This window comes from Aotus nancymaae, unplaced genomic scaffold (assembly GCF_030222135.1).
Source record: "Aotus nancymaae isolate 86718 unplaced genomic scaffold, 86718_ANA_hifiasm-v0.15.2.pri h1tg000018l, whole genome shotgun sequence".
NCBI classification, from domain to species: Eukaryota; Metazoa; Chordata; class Mammalia; order Primates; family Aotidae; genus Aotus; species Aotus nancymaae.
In genome coordinates this window covers 17101980-17118532 of record NW_026988430.1, presented here as the reverse complement: position 1 = coordinate 17118532, position 16553 = coordinate 17101980, and the positions used below count along the sequence as shown (strand labels likewise).

Here is a 16553-nt window from a genome sequence, read left to right as displayed (position 1 = left end):
CAGAAAGGACGGACGGCCTTGGACCTTTGAGAGGAGCTAGGCAGGGCTTCCATGCAGGGCACCTGTGGCCCTAATGAAGGATGGTAACAACCCTGAGGGGTTCTGCACTGCTGTTCATAGGGGCTCGCTAATAGCAAATGACCAGGGTCCAAGCCTCGGGAGAGGGGGCCCAGCACCCATTCAGGGCAGAGCAGGTTGAAATGGTTTCCCAGCAACCTCCAGTGATCAGTCTCACAGTTTGTCAGAATCCTTCTGTCCATCCAAATTCTGCAAGGTGAACATTTTCAGACAGCTGGGAGGAAATCTGGGGTTCTGAAATCATGTGGGGGGACTGAGGTCTCCCTGCTTAAGGGAGTTAGGAGTTCTCAGGTTGCTCAGAAATGCTTGGAACCAGCATTTTGAATCCCCAAGTGGAAAGATCAAGCCTAGACATGAGAGTTGGTGTTTCTGAGTCAGAGGCTGAACCCTTGGGAACTCTCATTTTCCAGCATGTGCATCGGCCCCTCCTCTCACAAAGGGCAGGCTGATGCCTGGCGGGAGCATCGCCCTCTCCTTGGACAACCTGGGGGTCCATACTGGAATTTTTGAGTGCTCTTCCCAAGGGGAGAGCTACAGGTGTGCAGACTGCGCCCAGGGCACTCGTGCCCTGTTTAGTCACAGCCTGGGCAGCCATAGGCCCTGTGTGTGCACCCCAGAGCCAGGCCAACCTCAGGCACCAAGGTTGGGTGGTCACAGTGGCTCTGTGGCCATTGGCTTCCATTCCATTTGTGGACTTGCAGGATTAGACTGGACCATTCAGATGTTGCCTCCAGGATGTTTCTGCTGGGACCAGCTGGCTGTTTAGGTCCAGCTTCCTAATAACCCATTGTGACAGGGCACCGATGGGTAGTTGTTGCTGATACAGTCACCTGGGAGCAAGATTTGGCCTCACACTGAGGGCTCCCCCGACTTGTCCTTACTAAAAGTGCAGAGGATGCCCCTGGTGCCTCTCAGGTTTGCCCCCCAGCCTGAGTAATCCTTCTCCATCCACTAAGCCTCAAAGGTCTAGCTGATCTAGAATCTGGGAGTCAAAGTTTTATTGCAAAGAGTCAGATGGTGGCTAGAGTCAGTGGGGTTCATGAGTCCCTTGCTCTTAGGGACTTCTGGTCCGTGGTTTGGCCTTGTCCAGAAAGAGGAAGCCTGAGCTTCAGGGCCAGGCTGCTGAACCGATGAACAGTGGGGACGGGCTGAACTGCCTCTCCTTTCTTGAGCACACAGTGGGGTCCAGGAAGTCATAGGAACAAACTGCTTTTTACTTTTTTTTTTCTTTTTTTGAGATGGAGTCTTGCTCTGTCACCCAGGCTGGAGTGCAGTGGTGCGATCTCGGCTCACTGCAACCTCCGCCTCCCGGGTTCAAGCGATTCTCCCACCTCAGCCTCCCAAGTAGCTAGGACTACAGGGGCAGGCTACCACGCCCGGCTAATTTTTGTAGTTTTAGTAGAGATGGGGTATCACCATGTTGGCCAGCTGGTCTCGAACTCCTGACCTCGTGATCCGCCCACTTTGGCCTCCCAGAGCGTGCATTTTATTATATATACTTTTTGAGACAGGACCTCTCTCTGTTGCCCATAGTGGAGTGCAGTGGTGTCATCATAGCTCGCTGCAACCTGAAATTCCTGGGCTCGAGGAATCCTCCTGCCTCAGCCTCCTGAGTGGCTGGGACTACAGGTGCATACCACCACGCCTGGCTAATTTGTTTTATTTTTTTGTAGAGGCAAGGACTTGCTTTGTTGGCCAGGATGGGGGGTGGTTGCAAACTCCTGGCCTCAAGCCACCCTCCCACCTTGGCCCCCCAACATGTTGGGATGACAGACGTGAGCCACTGCACCTGGCCAAATTGCTCTATTAGACACAGAATAATGAAAATGGAGCACATGCTTTTATGAGGCCCTTGGATCTGCACTCTCAGTCCCATTCTGCCCACTAAGCAAATGCCTTTGCAGCTGAGATGTGAGCCCATAGGAACCTGGGCCGTGCTGCCGACACTTCTCTGCACGTGGGAGAAACCTTTCCCTTTGGACAGGTTCCCAGCCCCTCGCTTGCTGTCCTGCCATGGATCCTTCTTCACCTGTGAGTTGAGCTCAGAGGTGAGCAGGGCCCAGGTAGCCACATCGTGATGGGCAGTGTGGGCTGGGGAAGTGACTCTCCGTCCCCCAGAGGTGGAGCTGAGTTGATGACACACACACAGCAGAGCCCTAGTGAGAAGCACGTGCCGGGCCCGGGGGTGGGGCAAGGCCAGGCTCTGTGCTGCCGCCTCAGTCCCACCTGCTCTCCACGCCCCACTGCCAGGCGAACGGACAGCTTCCAAAGCGGAGCAATGCCACGTGCCCAGGATGCCACTGCCGGCTTCTGCTCCTCTGACTTTTTTCTTGAGCCAAGAAGTGGGAAAGGGAGGGGAGGGTCCCAGGAAGTTGGGAGGATTCTGTGCTGGGCTCATTCATTCTAAGGTCAAAAAGTCATGTCTTCTTACCTTGTTTTCTCTCCAACACCCCTGTCTTGAACCTCACAAAGAGATCCCCGTAGCCCCGCCGACGACTGCAGCCAGCAGCGTGGAGGAGCCTGAAGGTAAACCACCCCCTTGGCTTCCCATGTCCTGCTTTTGCTGTGCGGTGGGACGGGGCAGTGGGGGTTAATGGGGAAGGGGCATTCGAAGACCCAGACTCCTCTAACTGCTGTCCAGGCTCTGCTCTGTGTGAGTGGCACCCCTCGGTTGCATTAAAGAGGCTGGACCTGCAGGACACTATTTTGTGACCTCCCCTCTGAGAATCAAATGGAGAAGATTTTAATGGTGCCTCTGTCCCAAGCCTGGAACCTGTGGGAGGAGATGGCCCTGGGCAGACCTGTGTTACTTGTGATTAAATGATTACTCAGCCCCTTCTACTTGATCAGCAGCTGCCCGCCAGCCCAGCACCTTCCAAGCTGAAGGATTGTCACTCCTTTCTGGGGCTGCAGAGAAGGAAAGAGCCAGGCACTGGGGATGCAAGAGGAGGCTTGGGCACAGGGGCACACAAGCAGAATGCGGGGGGCCCGGGAGCTGGGGAGTGGGGGGAGAATCACATCTTTACTTTCACTCACCTCTAACTGAAAATTTAGCATTTCCTCCATGGCAAAGAGAGGTCACAAACCACAGCATGTGGCTGATCCTGCACCGTGGTCGCCGGCAGAAGTCACAGTGGTTTTCACATCACATTCTAGCTGGTGCAGATATCATGAATATTGTTCATGCTGGTTATTGCTTCTCAAAACAGCAGGAGTTACTAGACCCGCTGCTAGATCCTGATTTATAATCGTTAATAAAGGGGCACTCACGTAGCGTCACCATACCGTCAGTCTGGGTCTTTAAAGATGTTTGGGCAGCGGCTCTCCCGTGTTATTTGTTTCCTCTGTAGTCCTGTGTATTTTTATTTTAGCATAGAGAAATGTTATTCTGAGGAAGAGTCCACAGGTCTCACCAGTCATTGGCACAAGAAAGGTTGCCTAGCTCTGGCTTTGGGCATTCAGAGGGCACAGAGGCCTGCCGGATGGGGTGCCCTGCTGAGAGCGGCCCAGGCCTGCACCCAGAGTCCTGGTCCTGGGATCACAGAGGGCTTTTGTGTACTGGTACTTGGGGTTGAAGATAGCGGGAAGTGACAGGGGAGGACCCCAGCATGGACATTCATGCTGGCGCTGGGGACCCTTTCCCTCCGCAGAAAGGCCTGTAGGGAGGTATGGGGGAGCTCACAAACCCATATGGCCACCTGAATATTTTAGGATATGGACTGGATTTTGGAGAGTATTCGAGGTGCATGGGACTTGCACAAGCATGGTCTATAAACAGCCAGCAAGGCCGGGCGCGGTGGCTCACGCCTGTAATCCCAGCACTTTGGGAGGCCAAGGTGGCGGATCACAAGGTCAAGAGATTAAGACCATCCTGGCCAACATGGTGAAACCCTGTCTCTACTAAAAATACAACAAAAGTTAGCTGGACATGGTGGCGCATGCCTGTAGTCCTAGCAACTCGCTAGGCTGAGGCGGGAGAATCGCTTGAACCCGGGAGATGGAGGTTGCAGTGATCCGAGGTGCCACAAACGAACAAACAAACAAAAACAAGCAGCCAGCAAATGGGAAACGACAGCAATACATTTCAGGGAGTGCTGGAGGCCACGCTGGGAAAGCCAGAGACAGTTCAGTCTTACCTTGTTTGCAGAGCCTTCAGGGACCTTTGATTGAGCCACACACAGGGGAAATGGGGAAGAGGAGGGACTGAAGGAAGCGGCACGCCAGGGTCCCTGGGAGGCTGGAGAACAGAGCTAAGGTGGGAGATGAGGAAGCTCTGTCTGTCACGGCGCAATTCAAAGGAGCATTCCAAATGAGTTCAGCTCTAGGGGAGAGCAGTGTTAAAGGTAGAAGACACTTAAATGGAACTTCGATTCTTGCTCTCCTTGATGTGGCATTTGTCCTTACCTAACTGAGACTCACCTGGACGAGATCTGAAGGCTGTGCACGCTGTGGGGGGCTGAGCTTCCAAGCAGAGGCTCACGCAAGAGGAAGACAGACCTTAATGATCTCTCTCCCTATCTCTGTCTGTCTCTGTCTCTGTCTGTGACTCCTCCCGTTTCTCTAGTCCCTGTAGCTTGACTTTGGGTTTCTCGCAAACCCACAGACCTTTGACTTTGAATTTCTCCATTCCAAATCAGAAATGGGCAAATGGGGAAACAATGTGGAGGGGGGGATCTCATGGGGTTTCTACACGGGCTACAGGAAGCGTGTGTAACACTTACAAGGTTCTTGGCTCCACCAGACAAAAGATTCCCGAGCAACTGCGTAGAAACACTTGCACCTCCTCTTTTGAAATGTCTTCTTTGGGTTATTTAACTTTTCTGACTGCTTTTGATTTCATTACTGTTTATTTCCTTTCCTCGTTCTGAACCTTTAAAAGTATGGTTTAAACTAAAGCGAGCAGTAAATTAACACCCTTATGAAATATCTTCCTCAGAGACAGGCTGAGTGAACAGGTTGGAAGCCTGTAGCAACGTTTGTAGCTTTGACCAGACCCGTGCTGCCCTACCCTGCTCTGCCCTGCTCTGGGCGTCGTGCCTTGGATGCCCAGGGTGGGTGTCTGATGCTCTCCCCAGAGAACTGGAGCCATCCCTGAGACCCAAGTGCTGGACTGTGGGGCCTCCCACCACAGAGAGGCTGGGCTTGCCTTGTCTCCGAGGCTAAGACATTGCAGGCAGGAGGCCAGGACAGCCCCCTGGGAAGCGGGACCTGGGAGCTCAGGGCTCCCAAACCTGTCCACTCTTGCCGTGTTTGAATAGGGGAGGCCTCTGTGTGAGGCTGCCTGAGAAAAGCTTGTTTACTTTTGCCTGCGTACCAGAGGGGAATTAATAAGCTGAGAATTTGTTCTGAAAACTGATGGACATAACCTTCCCCTGAACTCATCCCTTTGAAGGGCCAGCTCACTCCGAGAATGTTCTTTACCTGCTCACAGAGCTAGCTGGTAAGCTGTCATGGGGCAGGGAGGCGAGGAACGTGGTGCCCGTGGGGGGTCTGGGGCCTGGGGGGCCAGGAGGGAAACAAGCAGGAAGGGAGAGAGGGACCACCCACTCAAAAACGGGCATTGTGCCCAAGGCTCCCCCAGCACACACCTACTTACTGGTTGTAGAGACCTCAGCACTCAAGGATAAAAGAGAGACACCTGCCTTCCCTTTCCCCACCGCCGACTACCTATCAACTCAAGGGGAGTTTTTTTTTTTTGAGACAGAGTATCCCTCCGTCACCCAGGCTGGAATGCAGCGGCGCGATCTCAGCTCACTGCAACCTCCTCCTCCCAGGTTCAAGCGATTCTCTTGCCTTAGCCTCCCAAGTAACTGGGACTACAGGCATGCGCCACCACACCTGGCTAATTTTTGTAATTTTAGTAGAGACAGGGTTTCACCATGTTGGCCAGGATGGTCTTGATCTCTTGACCTTGTGATCTGCCTGCCCCGGCCTCCCAAAGTGCTGGGATTATAGGAGTGAGCCACCGCGCCCAGCCTAGGGGAGTTCTTAATTTGCAAATTGTTTGTTTGGTTTCGTGGAGGCCGCTTGGTTTGGTGGGAGGAAGCTGGTGTGGAGCCAGGAGAACTGGGGTTTGCCCTTCACTGACGCTGAGAACTTGGACAATGCCATGGTGTCTCCTTTTTGCCTTCTGGAAGAATGAAGTGGTGGACGCAGTGCTCCATAGGCCCTTCCCTCCCTGGCTGTCTGTGGGAGGAGTGATCTCCTCCTGCTGGGGATTCCTCTTTGGAAGCACCTGCTCGTTCTCCATCCACCCCTGAGGATCCACTTCTCCTGCATCCCGGTCAGAGGCCTGTGAGCGGAGGTGCTGGTAAATACTTAGCAACTGGTTGGGGCAGGGGAGGGGCCGATGTGTAGCATCTGCTGCTTCCCTTGGTATAAATACTCCCTCCCTGGCCGGTTTTGGGCTACCTCATGAGATGTCATTGAATGTAAAGTTGGGAGAGGTGTATGATTGGCCATCAGAGCCCATGCCAGCCAATTCCACTCCACGACTGCCCATGGGCCTTCCAGCAGAAACAAAGAGGTCCAGAGGCTGGAAGGGCTGCCTTTGCTGGCCTCCTTGGTTTGAGGGATCACAGCTGCCTTTGAGTGGGAGCTGGACCCAGGGCTCTGGGGGTACAGGAGCGGAGCCGGCCAACTTTTGGGCTCCCTCCACCTCCCAACAGGGATCCCGGATCCTCTCTTCCAACCCTGTCTTCTGCTCATTCCATCGGGGCCTTACCTGGTGCCTTTGGCTAACTGCCCCAGTAGCTCCAACCTGGGGTGAGCATGGCTGCCAAGGGCACCCTTGCACATTACCTTGAGCGTAGTCTGAAGGGAAAACTCCCCAGAGCCTTTCAGCCAAACCTCTCTGAGAAGCTCTGCACTCAGCTGCCACCAGGCCTGTGTGGTCGGGGTGGGGGTGACCTTAGAGAAGTCACATCTGGTGACCTCTCTGCATTTCCATTTTTCCATGGAAGGAAATTGGGTTTATGTAGACCTGCAACCTGGATAAGCATGGGTTATTCTCTTTAGACTTCTGTTTACCAAGATGGGGAATAGGTTGGGTGAATGCAGGAAAATGACCTGATGGGACTTGAATGTGGTATTGGTGAGGGGTAGTGGGGATGGACAAGAGGGAGAAAAGGGCACTAAAATGAGGAGGCTGAGACCTGAGTGCTGCTTGATTGCTCTCTCAGATTCTTCGTCTGTGAGGGTAATCACAACCCTGCCGCTAGGGCTGTTGTGGGGATTAAATGGGATGATCCCAATAAAGCCTTTGACTCAGTGGTGGACCCGTTGAAAGTGCTTGATGAAAAAGCAATAAATAGATGTGAAAAATACAAATACCGTGGTGTAATGAGGGGTGGAGCCAGCTCCTCCATGCAGAAAGGTGGGATTGGGGTGGGAGTTGCTGGCGTGAGGACAGGTGTGGAGAGTCAGCTTGACTGGGCTTTTGAAGACCTTGGGAAGTCACAAGTTGGACTGCCCAAGGCAGGCAGTGGCTGAGGGAACTGCGTGGTGGCCTTGTCACAGCCTCCCAGCAGCTCATGGTAGAGCCTGAACCAAGCAGAGAGGTAAAGACTAGAAATCAGTTAAAGGTCAAGAGCTTGACTTCATGATAGTCAAAAGGTGGAAATAGCCCACCTGTCCGTCACTGGATGAACATGAAAGTGATACACAGAATGGGCATATCTATACAGGGAGTATTATTTAGCCATAAAAAGAAATGATTGGCCAGGTTCAGTGGCTCATGCCCATAATCCTACCACTTTGGGAGGCTGAGGTGGATGGATTGCTTGAGCCCAGGAGTTTGAGTTTGAGACCAGCCTGGGCAACATAGTGAGACCTCGTCTCTCCCCCAACCAAAAAAAAAATTTGGCCAGGCATGGTGATGCATGCCTATAGTCACAGCTACTGAGGAGGCTGAGGTGGGAGGATCACCTAAGCCCAGTAGGTGGAGGCTGCAGTCAACCGTGATTGCACCACTGCACTCCAGCCTGGGTGACAGATCCAGACCATAGGAAGGAAAGAGAGAGAGAGAGAGAGAAAAAGAGAGAAAAGGGAGGGAGGGAGGAAGGGAAGGAAGGGAGTAAGGGAAAGAAGGAAGGAAGGAAGGGGAGAAAAAGAAAGGAAGGGAGAAAGAGAGAGAGAGAGGGAGAAAAAAAAAAAGGCTGGGCGTGGTGGCTCAAGCCTGTAATCCAAGCACTTTGGAGGCCAAGGTGGGTGGATCACTTGAGGTCAGGAGTTCAAGACCAGCCTGACCAACATGGTGAAACCCCATCTTAAAAAAAAAAAAGAAAAAGATAAAGAGAGAGAGAAAGGGAAGGAAGGGAGGAAAGAAAGTAAGTTATGTGCTACAACATGGAAGAACCTTGAAAAACATGCTGAGTGAAAAGATGAAAGACCCAAAGGCTACATGTCATGATTGCACTTAACTGAAATGTCCAGCATAAGCAAATCCAGAGACAAAAAGCAGATTAGGGATTGCCAGGGGCTTGAGAGCAGATATTTAATGGTTACAGGTCTTCCTTTTTGGGTGATGGAAAAGTTCTGGAACTTGATAGTGGTGATGAGTTGTACAACGTTGTGAATGGACTTAATCCCATTGAATTGTACACTTAATAATGCTAAATCTTGTGTATATATTGCCACAACTAAAAAAAAAAAAAAAATGGCAAGTGCTTTGGTTCAGAGTCCAAGGGCGAAGTGAGTCTGATTTGTCTGGGGCTGGAGTGAGTGTCCTGGAGACAAGGCATGGGAGCACAGGGAGCAATGGGGGACGTGCTTGTCTTCCTGTCACCTCTCTGGGAACCTTCGGAGGGGACGGTGGACGTCCTCTGTTGTCTTTCTGCCCGTTAGCTGTGGGTGTATGGCTTCGAGTTCTGACTGCACAGCCTGAGCCTCTCTCTCCTTTTGGAGTCGTCTGAGAAGGATCTGGTTCCTTGAGTCCCAGGTAGGGAGACTTCAGTGCTCTTGGTATAGGAGAAAAGGAGCTGTGAGGTCCACAGGGTGGGAGGTGGGGTCGCTGACCATGCAGACAGCCCGTGCCACTGGTAAAGAGGCCCAGTAATTGACCAAGGCACTGGATTTCAAAGGTAGTATGAAACGGGATGTCAGGCTGTCCCGGATTAGCCATTTAGGTAAATGACCAGTGAAGTCATTAACACACCATCAGATTAGTATTATTCCAAGAGAAGATTGGACCAGACCCAGAATAAAAGATAAATGGATTCTGGCTCAGCAAAGGAGGAGACAGCATTTATATAAATAAGATGCTTGCTCTGTGCTAGGCACCGTTCCAAATGCGCTACATTATTAACCATTTCATCACCTCTTCTGCTCATGTAGCTACGTACTGTCATCACCTTCATTTTACAGAGGAGGAAACTGAGGCACAGAGAGATTTGGTGAGCCCTAGCAAGCATCATCACTGGGCTTCTGGCTGCAGTCACCTGGGCGCAGAGTCTGTGAATGGTGTTGACCACCATGCCATTCTCACATAAGTTATGTTGTTTGGTCAACTGAAAATAATTTTAAAAAAATTCCTGGCTGGGCACAGTGCCTCACACCTACAATCCCAACACTCTGGGAGGCCGAGGCGTGCAGATCACCTGAGGTCAGGAGTTCGAGGCTAACCTGGCCAACATATTGAAACCCCATCTCTACTAAGAAATATAAAAATTAGCTGAGCATGGCGGTGTGCGCCTGTAGTCCCAGCTACTTGGGAGACTGAGGCAGGAGTGTCGCTTGAACTCGGGAGGTGGAGGTTGCAGTGAGCCAAGATCGCGCCATTGCACTCCAGCCTGGGCAACAGAGCGAGACTCTGTCTAAAAAAAAAAAAAAAAAAAAAATTCCTGACCTTATGTGGTAACAGCCTACTAGGAAAGAAGAAAAACTCGAGTATCCACTGAGGGGTGACCTGAAACCAGAGACATGGAGGAGCAGCCAGTCAAAAGCCACTGCTTTTTGTAGGTGCCAGTTAAAGGGGTTCTGGTGAGTGGTGTTGGTTGGTGTGTGTAGCTGGCATGACCAGGACCACAGGTGCTGAGCACTAGAAAACAGCAGGGCTCAGGCCCTTCGGTCACAGGGTGGCTGGGGTGAGACAGGACAGGCAAATCAGCTAATCCCAGAATGAGTGGGCATAAATAAACCCAAGACCCCCACCGGCAAAGAATCAGCTGAAGAGTGTTAGAACTAATAAGAGAATTCTGCAAGGAGCCATTAGTACTCAGTCAATACATATCCATTTTATGATAATGGAAACAAAATCTCAACTAGAATACCGGTAAAAATATGAAACACACAGAAATAAACATAGCAATAAAGTACAGAATGTATGTAAAGAAAAGAACAAGACTGTTCCAAGGAACGCTAAAGAGGAATGGAAGAAAAGGAGGGTCTTGCTACATTCTGGGAGGGCAAGACCCAAAATTGTAAAGCTGTCAGTTCTCCCAGAAGTAATCTGTATATTAGCATAATTCTAGTCAAAATCCCAATTACATGAAACACCATTCCTAAATTCGGCCAGAAAAATAAATGTGTGAGAATTGCCAGAAATTTTTTTAAAAGATTAATGGAGGGTGATTAGCCCTACCAGATAGTTGAAGATATGGTAACAGGATTATTTAAATGAGTGTGGTACTGGTGTAGGAATAGAGAGATCGTTAATGCTGAGTAGAAAGTCTAGAAACAGGCCAGGTACAGTGGCTCAGGCCTGTAATCCCAGCACTTTGGGAGGCCAGGAGTTGGAGACCAGCCTGGCCAAAATGTTGAAACCACGTCTATACGAAAGATACAAAAATGAGCTGGGCATGGTGATGCGTGCCTGTAGTCCCAGCTATTTAGGAGGCTGAGGCACGAGAATCTCTTGAACCTGGGAAGCTTGCGGTGAGCTGAGATCCACCACTGCACTCCAGCCTGGGGAACAGAGCAAGACTGTGTCTGAAAAAGAAAAAAGAAAAAAAAAAATCTAGAAGCATACTAAAATGTAAACATAAGAACTTAGCATATGGTAAAGCTGTGATTGTGAATCAGTGCAGAAAAGGGTGAATCTATCAGTAAATGGTGCTGGGAAAACTGGCTATTTTAAAATAATAACAAAATATGCTGTATATCACCAATGGACTAAAGATTTATGTACCTTCAATATAAAAGTCTTTAAATGTTCTAGAATAAAATATATATGAATATCAATGTAGTGCTGATGTGAGGAAGGTTTTTTAGACGTGATACAAAAGTCAAAAAGCATAAAAAGAAAGATTTTGAATAAAAAAGTGGAAAACTTCTGTATCTCAGAAATCTCTATAAGCAAAATAAAAGGCAAACTAAAACCTGAGAAAAATATTTGTGACATGGTTGACCAAAGATTAATGTCCTCAGTAATAAAGAACCTTTACAATTCAATAAGAGAGAGATCCTAATATGAAATCGGGCTGAAAAAGTGAACTGGAAATTTAGAGAATTTGTACAAATGGCAACAAGCATATGAAGGATTAAACTTACTAGTAATAAAAAATAACATTAACAAGAATACTCTTTTCAAAGCTTGTTAGGGATAGGGTATGGTGGTTCATACCTATCTTCCAAGCACTTTGGGAGGCCAAGGCGGGAGGATCGCTTGAGCCAGTCTTGGCAACATAATGAGACCTTACTTCTACTTAAAAAAAAAAAATTAGCCAGGGTTGATGGCACATGCCTGTAGTCCCAGGTATCATGCCACTGCACTGCAGCCTGGGTGACAGAGCGAGACCCTGTCTCAAAAAAAAAAAAAAAAGTATTAGAGATTAGAGCAAGACTGGAAAATAAAAAGTAATTTTCTGTGTTGAAAAGGGTTGGGGGAACAGGCACTTACCTACTCTGGTGGTGGGAGGGTAACCTGGTACCACTTTTATGAAGGGTAATTTAGCACTGTGTATCAAAAGGTATCTGTGACCCTATCAGTTCAATTCTAGGAATTTAGCCAAAGGAAATAGCGACGTGTGCCAAAATTTAGCTACAGAGATGAATATTGCAGCATTGCTTATGATAACAAAAGAGAGACACAACCTCTACGCCTTTGAGTAGAGTTTGAGTTACTCAGCAATGGGATAGCCATATAAGGATGTAGGGAGAATATCTAAATAGAAAAGATAAAACGTAGTGGCAGGTGAACAAGAACAAGTAACACAATAGATGACAGCTGAAAAATCAGCCTTATTGGTGGAAAGACTGCTCTACAGGCACATTTCAACTAGTTTCATTTGGTTCATATATTTCAGTGGTTCTCAATCAGGGGCTATTGTATGCCTGGAGATATTTCGGGTTGGGGAGGATGCTGCTGGCATCTAGCGGGTAGAGGCCAGGGATGCTGTTAAATATCTTGTGTCACGCAGGACAGCCTGCACAACAGAGAAGTACATGGCCCCAAATGGTGATGGTGCCAAGGCTGAGAACTCCTGTTATACAGAATAAAACCCACTCATTTGCCAAGCACAGTGGTTCACACCTGTAATCCCAGCACTTTGGAAGGCAGAGGTGGGCAGATCACCTGAGGTCATGAGTTAGAGACCAGCCTGGCCAACATGGCAAAACCCCATCTCTGCTAAAAAAAAAAAAAAATACAAAAATTAGCCGGGTGTGGTGGCGGGTGCCTGTAATCTCAGCTACTCAGGAGGCTGGGGCAGGAGAATCACTTGAACCTTGAACCTAGGAGGCAGAGGTTGGAGTGAGCCGACATCACGCCAGTGCACTCCAACCTGGCTGCAGAGCAAGACTCCATCTAAAAAAACAAAAAAGGACTGAGCTTTTGTATGCCCGGTCCTTTTTCCATGGTAAAACTTAGTGCAACCTAAAATGAAATGTACCCCAAATTCCAAGTTGTACTATACATTAGTTATTCTGAATTAATGTGATTCAACTCATTATTAAGCTTTTTATTTTGAAAAATCTTGAGAAGTAGGGAGAAAAGCATGGGGGCAGTTACATTTTCATCACCTAGACTTAACAATTCACATTTTGCATTGTTTCAATTATCTTTTTTGCTAAAATATTTTTAAAGAAGCTTAGATGTTATGACATTTCAGCCCTAAATATTTTGGAATATACTTCCAAAAACTGAGAACATCTTAATGCTATTATTATACCTAACACAATTAACAATGCATTTCTTAATATCATTTGATACATAGTTTATATTTGGCATTTTTTGGTTCTCCCCCAAATGTCTCCTCAAAGCTGTTTTGCTCACTGGTTTAGTCATTAAGACATTATATAGGCCGAGTGCAGTGGCGCAAGCCTGTAATCTCAGCACTTTGGGAGGCCAAGGTGAGCAGATCACTGGAGGTCAGGAATTCAAGACCAGCCTGGCCAACATAGTGAAACCCCCATCACTACTAAAAATACAAAACTTATCTGGGCATGGTGGCAGGCACCTGTAATCCTAGCTACTTGGAAGGCTGAGGTAGGAGAATGGCTTGAACTTGGGGAGGTGGAGGTTTCAGTGAGCTGAGATCACGCCGCTGCACTCCAGCCTGGGCAATAGAGCAAGACTCTGTCTCAAAAAAAAAAAAAAACACACAAAACAAGAAAACATTATGCAGTGTTGTGATGCAGGAAGAACTCTATTTAGAAATGCATCTGGGCCCCAGTCCTGGGCTGCTTGCAAGGATGTGAAGTGGCATGTAAGGTGGAAAGTGTTCTTTGTGTATCAAGGTTAACTCCACCTACCCTTAAAGAAGAGTCACTGCCACGTCAGCTCGGTGGCTTTGTGGGACATGAGCAGTGGAGTGAGAGGGTGTGGAAACCGGAAGACATTCAGCAGTTATTGAAGGTGTTTAAACCGTGGGATTCTCAATCTCAGCACTGTTGACATGGGGGCTGGGGATCTCTTTGAGGTGGCGGCTATCCTGTGCACCTTCGGATGTGAAGCGGCATCCCCGGCCTCTCTACCCTCTGGATGCCAGCACCTGCCTTCTGGCCAGCCATGATAATTAAGTGTCCCCTGGGGATAGAAACGTCTCTGGTTAAGAACCACTGGATCAAAACCAGATTTTCTGACATCGCCCCAGATTGCCAGAACTCTGGTCCAGGAAAGAAATCCAGAGCCCAAGCCAAGGGGCCATGGGACTCTTCTAGTGCGGGGATCTGTTCACTGCCCCCGTCCTTGAGATCAGACATTCGTATGTATTAGGTCAAACCATGCGGAATTGCTGCCGTATATAAGCATTTGTGACCCACAAAAATGGCAATTTCCTAGGGTTCAGCTTAGCATTTACTTCCCCTTGGCCAGGAGAACCTGCTTCTGAGTGGCCTGCGCAAGTCAGTTTCCTCTCTTCTTTCTTGCTCTCTGTCTGTCTGTCTCTCTCTGTCTCCCTCTCTTCTATAACCACACCCCCACCTCCACCTTCCTCATTCCCTCACTTTCCCTGGCCTCCTCCGCCGTCCCTTTCCTCTCTTTCTCCTTTTTTTCGACCTAGACAAAGGGCCAGGGCAGAGGTCAGGCTGGGGGTGAGAAGGGCCAGGCAAGCTCTCCCGCCCCCCAACCCCTCCGCCCTCCCACCCCTCCGCCCTGGGCCTCCGTCACCCCAAGGAGCACAAAGAAGCCATCTGCATGGTGGGTTTCAGGTCCTCCATTGTTCCCCTGTCTCTAGGTCTTTGCAGGTGGAGCTGCCACCAGCCTGGAGGAGGATAAAGGGATGAGCTGGAAGGCCAGAGGAGCAAGAGGGGGTGGAATATTTAGCCCTTCTTGGGAGCTCTTTCCACTAGGGAACGAGGGGCATGGCTGATGGGAACGGGACAAGTGACAGATGTCGGGGGAGAGAGGATGGGAGTTATTGGGACCCACCTCCATGTCATACAGCTGTCACAGCGGCCTTTCTGGCAGAGGCTGGCTGGGGCGGGGCAGTGCAGGCTGCAGAGCTAGGCTGAGGCAGGGCTGAATGCAGAGATCCCCTCCCCATCCCCCACCAGGTGGCCCAGGCTCAGAGCTTGGCCTGAAACCCCTTGCAGCTTCCTGTAGAGGTCCTGGGCTGTGGTGGGAGGGGACGTGCAGCAGTTGGCCCACACCTGGCCTGAGGTCCTCAGTGCACAGTCCCTTCTGTCCCTATTGCACTAGGTTTGCCTTGTAGAACCTCTGCAGCCACTGAACTGGGGTGAGTAAAGCCCCCTTTCAGCCCCAGAGGCAGGGGGTTGGGCAGGATCCATAGTGGTCCCTCTAATGACTTAAATACCCTGCCAGATCTAAAACCACTCCAGACTTAAAGCAACCATAACAACCATCACTGCAGTCCTTTACTGGAGATCATGGGTTTTGAGTATTTCACCCCACTCCAGTGCAAGCATTCTGCAGGCCATTTGGTAGTTCTGGACCCAGTCTTCTCAGTGAAAGGAAGAAGTTGGGCTCAAGGATAAATTTGGCCCCTTCCCAGCTCAAAATCGCTAGGGCCTGGGAAGGACTGGTTTGGAGGCCACTGTGGCCCCCAGACCCTGTTCGCTGTGGCCCGTTTTGCTGCCCGCAGCTGGGCAGGGCCTGGTGTACAGAGCCAGCCTGCTGTTCTCAGGCACAGTACCTGGGCAGTGGGGGGTGACTGGGGGTCTTTTCAGGGCTGTGTTAAAGCTATTGTGGGGAATTTGGACCAAGGAGGGTGCTCAACCCTAGGGAAGGAAGGAAGAGAGGAGAATGGATTGGTGGGGACATTGTTTACCCAGTTACCAGGCAGCCTTGCTTTTGTGGACACAGACCTTTGGAGTTGGAAGGACCAGCATGGTGATGTTGCAGCCGGGAGGCTTCCAGCTGCCTCCTCCTGTGGCTGGTGTGATGACGCTCAGAGTGTCACCAGCTCCCCGTCCTGCTGAGCAGGACTTTCCTCTCAGCAGCTCTCTTCCTCTGCTCCTAAAGCTGTTTGTGTGGCCACATGATACAAGTCTACTGCCTCTGCCCTGGGGCATGCTTCATGGACCTTGTCTTTGCCATCCAGGGCAGGGCTTCAGCGTGAGTAGGAGTGGTGGATTGGTGTCTAGGAGGGAGGCAGTCAGTGGGGCATTGCCCCTCCCCATTCCCTCCTCCAGAGAGGTCGGTGTCTTTCCACAGAAGATTGTGACAAGTGTCATTTGCACAGTTCTGTGGTGTCTCTGCTCAAGAGTACAGTGTATTGTAGGATTAAGGAAAGGAGAAAGCCTTCTGTTTGCAGAGATCAGGAATGAAGCAGGGGTCTGAAATGAATTTATTTTGCACAGAGAGGCATGTGAAGCTTGGTGGTGTGTGGAGCCGGCTCACACCCATTCACACCTGCTCGGCTCACAAGGGCCGACGGTGCATCTCTTTCCAATTCTGCATTCAGGGTGTCCTGCTGCGAGTTTGAAATTGGCCATGGTGGGAATATTTACACTTCAGAAGTTGACAAATGGTAAAATCAAGGCTTTTTTTTTTTTTTCTTAGTTCCCCAGAGAGCCAGTTGTTAAACATTCCTCAGCATAGCATTGTCCAAAAGGCATCCAGAGAGTGAAATTCAGGA

The 16553-nt window shown here is 49.9% G+C and overlaps 1 protein-coding gene across 1 annotated transcript in view; it reads left to right on the top strand.

Annotated features, from left to right (window-relative positions):
* Positions 1–16553, top strand: part of NTN1 (netrin 1) — a 218001-nt gene that overhangs the window by 154135 nt on the left and 47313 nt on the right. The window contains exon 5 of the mRNA XM_064378317.1: positions 2551–2604. Coding sequence (XP_064234387.1) covers positions 2551–2604 — 54 coding nt within the window. The remainder of the gene's footprint in view (positions 1–2550; positions 2605–16553) is intronic.